Source organism: Rhodnius prolixus, unplaced genomic scaffold (genome assembly GCF_049639745.1).
Source record: "Rhodnius prolixus isolate KJV_2025 unplaced genomic scaffold, Rpr scaffold_2, whole genome shotgun sequence".
Classification (NCBI taxonomy): domain Eukaryota; kingdom Metazoa; phylum Arthropoda; class Insecta; order Hemiptera; family Reduviidae; genus Rhodnius; species Rhodnius prolixus.
The window spans coordinates 8,042,816-8,054,273 of NW_027411592.1; the positions used below are offsets into that span (position 1 = coordinate 8,042,816).

At 30.2% G+C, this 11,458-nt stretch overlaps 1 protein-coding gene and 1 non-coding gene across 2 annotated transcripts; both read left to right on the forward strand.

Moving 5' to 3' along the window:
• Window positions 1–1,665: 1,665 nt before the first annotated feature.
• On the forward strand, window positions 1,666–1,739 carry TRNAN-GUU (transfer RNA asparagine (anticodon GUU)). The gene has a single exon. It is a non-coding gene; the product is annotated as a tRNA-Asn (tRNA).
• Window positions 1,740–7,376: 5,637 nt separating this feature from the next.
• On the forward strand, window positions 7,377–11,382 carry LOC141448878 (uncharacterized). Its single transcript, XM_074117692.1, has 4 exons — window positions 7,377–9,468; window positions 10,144–10,319; window positions 10,415–10,606; window positions 11,141–11,382. The coding sequence occupies exons 2-4, from the start codon at window positions 10,150–10,152 to the stop codon at window positions 11,235–11,237; spliced, it is 459 nt and encodes a 152-aa protein (XP_073973793.1). The 5' UTR covers window positions 7,377–9,468; window positions 10,144–10,149; the 3' UTR covers window positions 11,238–11,382.
• Window positions 11,383–11,458: the final 76 nt, after the last annotated feature.

Consider the following 11,458-nt stretch of genomic DNA (forward strand, 5'->3'; position numbering starts at 1 on the left):
TGAAGAACACTAGACCTAATAAGATTTATTTTTCATTCATTTTACAGAAAGGTGGTTGAAAAAGAAACTACTGAATTAAATTCACGACTTACTTATTACTTTTCAATTTCTTTCTGACCACTCACTTGAGCGCATGACAAGGCACACTCTTAGAAGATACTACAAAAGGTTTAATGGCTGCAGAAGAGGGGAATGATGACCAGATAAGGTGTGGAAACTACAAGTAATTTTAATTTTACGTATGTTGATTAAAAAAATTATATTCGAATGAAAACAATTAAAACAAAATAATTGTTCAATTGTTTAAACAGGGACTGATAATATGATAACGTTCTTTGTAAAATAAGTACCGGAAATGGGGATAGTCAGTGCTTGTGTCCAAAATCAATGCCTACCTGATGACTCGTTACATGGATAACTCCAAAAGTAAAGTTCATTTCCACTTTCCTTTAATTGTTCGTTTTATTCATTTAACATTTTCGCTGATTTATTCAATAAATAAAGATAAATATATCTTTAAAATGGAGCTAATATTATTATAACATCTTTAGGAATAAATGACAGGAATACAACGAAATCAGTCGCATGTGCGGATCTAGAGAGTTCGTTTTTCCTCTTACCGGTCAACGATTCCTCGTATCGTTGGCCACTCCGTCTATTTATCTATCCATCTTAGGGGCAGTAAAACCCTCAGATAATCTTGGCCTCTTCAATGAGTCCTTTACACTCGAGGAACTAATACATACTAATACCTTCTTCTTCTGGCAATCCTAACTGAGGACCCAAGATGAATGTTGACTTGCTTGTGTTTACTCGGTCAGTCAGTCTCACATTACCTTGAAATTACTCCGTAAGGCTTCTTAAACTTTTTTTAAGCTTTTTCAAGTTTTATCATAAAAGGCAGAGCCGCCTGAATGTCTGAGAACTTTCCTTCTCTTAATAACCTCTCCTCATAAATGTATTGCAGTTCTGTAATAACTGCGGAAGTTTCTCTAGGCTTATTGAGATATCCTACATCGAATGAGCGCAGCATTCCCAGTTCACCCTTTTTACTGACTTAGAGTTGGTTCAATCTAACAACCTCACATAATCATTTATTTCTTCCAACAAAACCCATCAACAAAAATTTTAAATTCGCCTTTGGTAAACATTTTTTTGAATTATACTTAAGAATGAAGGAATTTAAAAACTCCGAGCATAAAACTTAATAGTGTTTGACTTAAACTTAGTTTAAGAATAAAGTGATGCATTGTTTGTACTAAATAACCATTTTCTGAAATAACTTTACAAGTTTTGTTAAAAGAAAATTTACAAATTAGAATGTGAATTTCGATAAAAGAAAGTTCAATATTTAATCAGAACTGACGTTTTTATGCAATTAGAATTATTAAAGTACCTTTCTTATCGAATTAGATACTGTTGCAAAAAGAATAAGACTTTTAATAAGTTAATATGAAAAAAAAAAAATTGAATTACGATTCTACATTAAATATGTTTCACAAACTGGCCCCTTGTAATTTCATATATAAATTAATAATTTGGTGATAGAATTTAAGAGTGCCTAATAGACCTTCTGATTCTTTATTATTATTAGAATAATTAAAAATAATAAAAATGGCAGAATATTAAGGTATAATATATGTTGTTGATCACGTTTTAGCAGCGGCCTCCGTGGCGCAATCGGCTAGCGCGTTCGGCTGTTAACCGAAAGGTTGGTGGTTCGAGCCCACCCGGGGGCGATATTTTTTTATTTTTAATTCGACCAAGCCATTCAAGAAAGCAAATGGCTTTTTCATGTATTGCTTTTTGTTTTTTTTCTTCTTGAATTAAACATGCTTTTTCAATTTTATTCAAACTGTTAGAAGTAGTATTAACATATGTATTTATTTTAATTTATAAATTTTATTTTTTAAGTGTATAATTAATTGCAAAACAGTTTGAAAGATAACCATAAACTAGAAAATATTGTGTTACACCTTACTGGTTACATCTATGTAAGGTACCCTAAATCCAGTATTGTGGATCAAATAAAACAATTATTTTCCTATTCAAGCATTTAAAAAGGTTGTGTAACTTTTGTTATATAAGTAATGCATTATTAATTTAAGAAGGGCATCTCTAAAACAGGTGTTAAAGTGAGAAGTTGGTTTCATATTTATGCTGTTTTTTTTTTAAAAAAAGATTTTTTTCTATTTATTGGAGAATATCGAATAATGGACATAAGCACTCGTTCTAACAACCACATTAGTTACGATTTTAGCTACCAACAGTTAGCCCAACATAGATACAATATTTACAGCCCCCCAGCAAACATCAATTAAGTGAGGAAGAATGGACTATTACAAATGAAAAGGTTGCAATACATATAAAAATATTGTAGCCGGCCAGTTTTATGAATTTGATTTGAACCTGTTCTTACTTTATCTTTGTGTTTATCGAAATGTGGAGGCCGAACTACAGGGTAATCCGATAAAGAGCGAACTAGAGGTATTTAAATGTATTGGTATTAAAAAATATTGAAGGTATTGGTTTTATTTATTTGTTATTATTACACTTTCTTGTTTTTATTGAAAAATGTATCCAAGAAACTTTATTTAAGTAGAGTTTTTAAGAAAAGTTTTTTATTGAACTTCTTCATTGAGAATATTGAGAATATTTAGCGTGTCATAAGATTATTATCGTCTTACAAACGAAATTCCTCATTCTTCTTAGACGACTTGTTCCACTGTAGGACTGGATATCTTGCCAACAGGTAAAATTTGGTAACGCTACATCCACTTTTGAGACACTATACTGTCTGATTTTTACACTGTCTTGCCATTTGTTTCCATTGTACAGAGTTTTGGTAAATTGTTTTATATAATTCCTTAAATGAAATTAAGGAATGAAATTCTAGTGTAAAGCTAAATAGCACCGCAGGATGTTTAACTAAGAAGTATAAGTTAACTGCTTTACTTAAACTACACATCCTGGCTAGATGGAAACTATTGATTATGTTCTCTCTCCGTAAGGTTAACTGCAGCCAGAAAATAATCTGTTCGGGACACCGTCTTATTCCAGATCTCAGGTTTTACTTCTCGGTAACGAGAACTGTAAGCCTATATCTAATGCACGCTTTAATTCGTGATAAAAAACTAAGGAAAAGTAAATAATCTATAAAGATTTTGTGCCGATGTTTTTTTTCCCCAGCGCAGTAGATCTAACCACATATATGTTTTCCGTTTCCTTATCCAGATTGTGCTACTGAATATAATTATAAATAAAAGTATTCCCTTCTTTGCACCTATTTACTTAAGTAAGAGTTTGTAATTATCGTTAAAAAGTAAAGCGTTTCTATTATTAATTTAAAATGCTGTTATCCTAAAATGTGATGAAACATAGTGACAATAAGTTCTGTATTGCGAACTCTTCGCCTAAATGGTAGATTAAATTAAATAAATTGTAAAGCGTCTCTATTTGACATGTTTTCTTATTATTGCTGCCTAACAATATTACAACAATAACATTATAAAATGTTTAATTAAGGACATCAATAAAATATGGCTAATAAGCAAATAAAAAAAACTTCAGTACACCACTAACTTAAGAAGTAACTTGTCCACACGATCTAACGGCAACATTAGGAACTAAACGGTTATGCTTAGTTCACACTTATTCCACTAGAAAGCGCTTATTAGTTTTTAATAACTAACCATGTTATTATTTTCTTTTAAATCAACGTATTCATATACTAAGGTAGGTTTCCACTTCTCTTTTGAAAACTAATCAAATCTTAAAATTTTAGTTCGTTTTTTTATTTATTTTCAGCTTGTCATTTCGTTCACAAATTTACCAAATTTTCTGCATTTATTCCGTTTATTTTTGTTATCTTTATTATTATTATTTTTTCTTTATATAAGTTATTAAGAATATCTGTATTTGTTAACTTAAGAATAAACGTAAAATGGCCTTTTTTTTTATTGTAACATTGTAAATGCGAATAAATTCATTTAAAGAGCATGTTGTAAATATATTGTAATATACAATAATTTAAAAGAATAGTATCTGTTGAAACAGATAGAACTTTATATTAAAATCTAACGACAATAAGTCTTGAGGTTCAACGTGAAATAAGTAGAAACTAGTATTAAATTTATTTAATTAGATTTCAAATTAAAATATTTTTGTTTTTTATTTAATTAATCAATTAAACAATAATTTTATTAAACAATATATAACTTGATATAATCCAAATTTTGGCAGTTAAAAAAAAAATTATTTGGAATAAACACTAAATGCATTTATAAGTAAATAACTTTACTTAAGGAAACACCGCAAAGTTGTGTAATTACTTATGATATTATTACTCTAAACTAAACTAGCCAACTTATGCTTTATTACCAAAATTATCATAAAAAGCGCTACTTGAATGATACTAGTCATAGTTCTAACTAATAGTGTTATAGTCTAATCACTAATGTAAAAATACATGCAATTTTCATTAGATCATTAAGAGTTGCACATACTTTATTTTACTTATACTTTGACCTCATCAGTAAATGCCTACTAATTATGTACATATGTACTTGCAAAACAAAGTATAAGTAGATAATAAAAATATATGGAGAGAAAATATTTGAAAATATTTTGTCGTTACTTGGATTTTTTAGTTGTTTAGTCGTGATTTATTCATGTAACAATTTGGTAATTTAACCATTTAGACTCGCTAGACCTATACAGGGGACTTATATGAACATTCATATTTGTTCATCTCAGATCAACTGTTCAAACAAAAAAACGTATAAGAACACTCAAATTCAATCACAAATGCATAAATAGCTAATTATACGAACATTTGTGTGTGTGTGAGTATATATAGTGAGCAATTATAAAAAATAAGTTATGTAATTAATAAATAGAAATATGTGTAGTAGATTGTCAAAAAAAAAAAAAAAATTACATAAATAGGTAACATGTAACGTGGTAAAAAGTAAGTTAATTATTCATAATAAACACTCATGTAAGGTGGCACTAATATAGGTCTAGAGAGTCACCAGAATAGTTAAATGTAAGTGTTTCTTTATAGGTTTTTCTATGGTAATTTAAAATTGCAAATTGATTGTAAGAAAAGTGTAATTTAAAAAAATAAATAAATAACGAGTTAATTATTAACTAACTTAACTTTTTGAGTTTTTATTGTCCTCCCTAAATATTATTTTGTAACTAAATTAGATTTTCATTGAACAACTTTTGGAGGATGACGATAAAAGAAGAATGGTTTTGGAAAAATGCAAGTATAAACAGTGATTGTACCGCTTCCTGGAAGAGGCAGCATGAACTAAAATTGATTTGTTATTAATTTTCTTTGTTTCTTTTAATTACTCGTCTTCTGTTTTTTTTTTCAAATAAGGCATTATGGCAATTAGATGGCATTAGGTAAGTGTTGAACAAAGATACCGGAAGTGAGCTGAAATAAATTGTTTCCTGTTGAGAAAAATGCAAAAACATGGATCTTCATTGTCGATTATGCAAAAGTAGACCCGGACTATATAGGTAAGTGAATTTCGCAGGGCGGGAGGGTGGGACGAGAATATTTCTAATGATACTTTCATACAATTGTTGATAATTGATTTTTGTTGAATATCGAGGTGCGGTCTTAAATAAAAACAACTTTTTTGTTTTATACCAACGTTTCGGTAATTTTTGCTACCTTCTTCAGGGTATTATAAAAAAAAAATTTGTGAAGTTAAATGTAGAGCAGAGCTACGAGTATATCATCATAACTGTTGATAATGATTTTAGACAAATGAATATTTTTTTTAATTGATGGTTACTTTCATAAAATTGATGACAAATATTTATAGACAGGATATTATGGGTCTGAGAGATGTGATGTTAAACTGGATTAGTTGGAATGACGAGCGATCTACCCTCCTCCGTCACTCAAATCATACTAAAGAAAAATTGATTTTGTTGACGTATACATAAAGGTTAACAGCAGTGCTACCTAGTGATTATTTTAGAAACCACTGTTTAACTTGCCTGTTGAGTGGCGTTCTCTGCCGGATTTTTTCAAAACTAAAAAACAGTAAATTTTGATATTTTACGCTCTCTGATGGATTTTTTTAGAACTATTTTTTTATTTCAATTTTTTTTTGATATTTTACGTTCTTTACGTTCTCTGACGGATTTTTTTTAGAACTATTATTAATCTTTTTTGATATTTTACGTTCTCTGACGGATTTTTTTAGAACTATTATTAATCTTTTTTGATATTTTACGTTCTCTGACGGATTTTTTTAGAACTATTTTTTCATTTCAATCTTTTTTGATATTTTACGTTCTCTGACGGATTTTTTTAGAACTATTATTAATCTTTTTTGATATTTTACGTTCTCTGACGGATTTTTTTAGAACTATTATTAATCTTTTTTGATATTTTACGTTCTCTGACGGATTTTTTTAGAACTATTAATTTCAATCTTTTTGATATTTTGCGTTCTCTGACGGATTTTTTTAGAAATATTTTAATTTCAATCTTTTTGATATTTTACGTTCTCTGACGGATTTTTTTAGAAATATTTTTTATTTCAATCTTTTTGGATATTTTGCGTTTTCTGACGGATTTTTTTGAAACTACATTACAATTCTTTACGTCTTTTTTCATATCTTTTTTTTTTAGTACTTATTTTGGCATTTTATTACTTTATATATATATTTTTTTGTTTGTTTCCAATAATTGAATATTTATCTAAGTAAACGTAAAAAATAGGTAAGTAAATGAATAAACTTTTTTTTTTATAAAGGTTTTTGTTTATTCTGCTAATAAATTATACTCTATTTTGTCTTATTAAAATAAATAATTTATAAAATTAATAAATTGTGACATGGACATTTATATACCCATTATAATAAAAAAAGTTGCTCGTATATTTACAGAGGAAGGATGTTTTTTTAACGTGTTTTTCATTTTAACATCATTTGATGAACAGTTTTCCAGGTAGTACTCCCAGATTGTTAACATTTTTAATGTTAACTTTCAATTCACACCTTATATAAGACTGTAGAATTCAGGGCATTTTTTCAGTTAAATTTAATCTTTAATCAAACAGATAAATACTTAGCAACCAAATTAATTCAACAACCTGTATTCATTTTTTTTTATTTAAAAAAAAAAGTCGAGTGTTGCCGGTGGGCAGCTTCTCTCAAGTTGATCCAGTCATGAAGTGTTCTTTCATCATATTCACTTATTAAATTTTATTCTATGTAGATTGTGAATAGCATATAAATTAACAAAAAAAAAAAAGTTTAATTTGAATCAAAATGATAACCTACATCACTTTCTACACTGTTCCTGGCTTGCACTACACTTGCCGACTAAGTGAGGAAGGTTACATGTTGTGCTTGTGTGTTATTTAAACCGTTAATAAATCGGAAAATAATAATGAATACAAATTAATATAACCTAATAATAATTATAAAAGGGTTCCGTACGTTTAGTGCATCTGTAATACTTTAAATTCTAAAGTTAGAATTGATTTCATATGGGGGAGAGCTGCAAATTTAAGCAAAAAACTGAGTACTTTTTTCATTAGTTCTGAGAAATAATTATTTTTAAATGAAATAATGATGAATAAGTGATTTAAGTAATATAACAAGAGCGTAAATAAGCATAATCATGAAAATAAAGGTTTCTAACAGTAAAAAAACATGCAACAAGCAATCATATTTTTGACAGACATGAATATGCTACAATAATAACCACATTTTTAACTATAAACAAGATACATGATATAAAAGAATGGCCATAGCGCGAGAAAAATGAAAGTAATAAGGACGTATGACTTTTATTAAGAGAATAGAAATCTACAACACAAAGCTATTCACCAAAACATTATGAACGTCTAAATTAACTTTTACATACTCTTCAATATTACTCTATAATTATTACTGAGTGCCAGGCGGGAACATAAGGGAAGTCGAAATTTTCACACCAATTTGCTTAATCTTCTTGCGATAATGGATGAACGTACGAACCCGATCAGGGTTACAATAAAATGCGAGCTAGGATAAATTCCAAACCTTAATCTTTTTTTTATCAATTAACAGAATTAAATCAACTTTAACATAAATGTTATTGACAATTGGTTAACTTATGTATTTAAATTTAACTTTACTGAGGTTGTTATTGACCTTCTTAGTTTGTGTTATTACAAATAATTATTATCTGTCCAGTAAAGAAGTAAATAGCAGTGATGTTTAGTTACAATGAGAACTGAACTTTAAAGTTTACCTTTCATCTTCTTCTTTTCGTCATTGGCGAGTTTTTTCTTAACTGAAAAGATTGTCCAGCTATTTTATCCTACCGACCATTATCCAGCAAACTCTTTAAAACCCAAACCGTCTTGGAGGCCCCTTCCTTTTTCCTGGTGCTTCCAATTTATATCTGCGTTTCGGTTATCTAAAGTTGCTTTGATACGCCCAAAACTAAGTCAGTCTTTTCAATTGTTTGGCGAGCCGATTTTTAAGTCCGTAGTTGTAAAATATGAATACTTAAGGAACCTCAAATATTACATGCAGAGTGAAGAGAAAAGAAAGAACGATAATAAAGAAATATAAGTTCACCATCTTTAGTTCCTGGTAAACCAGAGAAACTTCAATAATAACGTGGCTCGTGTTAAACGGTGTTCCCGGTTTTTGAAGTAACAACTCTTACCTTTTTATGACAGATCTTCGTGTGGATTAGTAGAAGTAAAATGATTGATTGATTAAAGTTCGGTGGAGGTCATTAGACGGCTCTGGTAGACATTGATAGAACTCACACCAGATTTGCCATTGTTTACATTATTAGAAGAACTAGAAAAATCTGACGAACTTGTGAACTTTCATATAGGATGGTTATCCCTTTTAACAACCCATTAAATTTAATAGAAAGAACTCTTTTGCAAAGTACTTCTTATGAATCTGATTACAGGGAATAGAATCGTTTAATTAATACGTACATTAAACGTTCGTAAGAGTTACATGTAAATGTGGCGTATTAGATAATATGCTACTGACTATATTCGAAGTGTAGAATGAAGTTCTGTAAAATAAATTAGAATTAGTAAAATAGGATCTCGATAAAAGCTTGCTGGGCTCAGCCATTACCCAAAATACTTTTTTGCCTTCCGCATCTCTACATTGCTTTGTAAACATATTTTTTTAAGCTATCCACAAGTTATAAATTCCACATTTTGACTGTCAGCATGATGCTAGAATTAAGTTATCATTGTATGTTTGATAGAAGATATTTCCATGGTTATTTATTACTTTCAAATCAATATTTAGTGTTAGAAATGAGTAATTAAATATTTCATACAATGGAAAAACACATTTTTCATAATAAGTATAATTAAATTTTCGATTTTATAAAATCTAATATCATTTGTAATGAATGTGGACACAGCCAAAAATAGATGGAATGAATTGAAAACTATTTACAACTAGGTAATTGATTGTGACGTTTCTAAAATATATTAATAGTTATTGGGTTGCCTCAACCAAACAATGGGAATTAAAGAAATGGTCGAGAGATAGTGCCAACTCAACTCAGCTCATTCGACAAGATTTGTTCAGTTAGCCTGAGGATATTGAGATTTTAAGTAGAGTATAGATATAATTTAAGAGGCGAATCAGTACATACTATGAAGTTAATTCGGCAGGCGTAGTGCCTGGACAGTGTAAATTTGAAGAGTGTACAAAGTCATTGAGCCTAATTTGGGGAATTCCACATAAATTGTAGTGTAGATTGTGGGATCTTTGGAGTGATACAATTTTATGTATCTGCCTCTGATGGTCTTGGGAGAAGAGCTGATGCTGCTAGGAGCTGCTGATTTAATGGCAACCAATTAGAAAGATGATTGAGGTTGGTTGCCGTAGGTAGGATAACTGTGGCCAAGGTCCACCTATGTTATACCTACCAGTCTTGGAATTAAAATAACTCCTATGGGACGCTAATGACTGATCATTCCTTGCCGAGTAAATATTTCATTAAATTACTTCGAGAAAAACGGCACTTATTTAAAATTCGAATGATTTTAAATAATTTCCATATAATATACTATACTAGTTTTAATTGGTTTAATATATATAATATGTATACTTTTTCCCGTCACTTTATAGAATATCATGTCAGGTAGTTACAAATGTCAATGTACACGCTCTAGAAGTGGAGATGAACGTTTGCTGAGGAAACTAAGACATCGAAACTGGAAGAAAGTATCTATCAGTCCTTTTATCAATTTCATCAGACACTACAAACGGTACAACCCGTCTAAATCACTTCGGGAAGTTGTGAGGTTAGTACTCATCAGTTTTAATAGTAACAGTAATTTCTACTAATATGCGTTCTAAGAAAATAAAATGAATAATAAATGGTAATTCCCTTATTAAGCTGCTGCAGTATTACCCGAGGAAGGAAAGCACTTCTTCGGGGGGTCTTGAATACAGTGATGGGTTTAGCGAATCCACTGCAAACTCTAGCTAAGCCCAATACAAGGGTGCCATGCGAATCGAAGGATGATGGATGGTACAGGAGTGACTCGGTGGAAAATGATTTAAAATCATTCGAGACGCACATTAAGACGTAAGCTGTCTAATCTCACTACCGCGGTCTTGAGAGGGCTTTCTCACAAAGCCTGCTAAGTTCTTAGTTGTTAGAGTAGAATATCCTCGCTACGAGGAGGGATATTTAGGCAGCAGGTCATGGTAAAACCTAATCTGCTGACATCTACTTTTAAATGAGTTTTCTTTTACTGCTAGGTATAGTGATGTATTATAAACTACCTGGGTGACATAGATAAGAGCGGCGCCAGGCACCAGAAATGGTTTATCTCTGTACCATCTTCTCTTCTTTCATGGACACTTAACTTCCCTGGAGAACTTGGTTCTTTCAACTTTGTAGGAGCCAATCTTAGAACATATGGGAGTAGCTGAGGGTAGAGGATAAGGGAGATTAATCAGGAAGTGGTTATACCAAACTTCTCACTTCATCTGAGGCTTCCCTGAACAGGACCTGGCGTTGGAATGGAATAAACCCAGCGTAGAATCCTTCGTCTCTTTAATTTTAAATAAAACAAAAATTAAATTCAAATATTATAAATTATTTATTGTTTTGTAGGGAATCTCGTATGATATGGCTAAAGATGTCCCGAACCTGTAAGCAACCGTACATCAATCAATCAATGAAAGCCTGTAAAAGGGGATATGAAGATTGAACAGTGATCAACTTACCTAATGAGGGATTCTGATCCCCCTGTTAAAGAAATCTCTTTGTCTTTAGTGTCCGTCATATATCATATAAATGTGGAAACTATTATGTAGAATGATTTATACATGAATCAATATACCAATGATTTATAACTGGATAAAAAATAATTAAAAATATCAACCCAAAATTGGGATACATTAAACATTCCGCAAGGGATGTTCAAAAAAT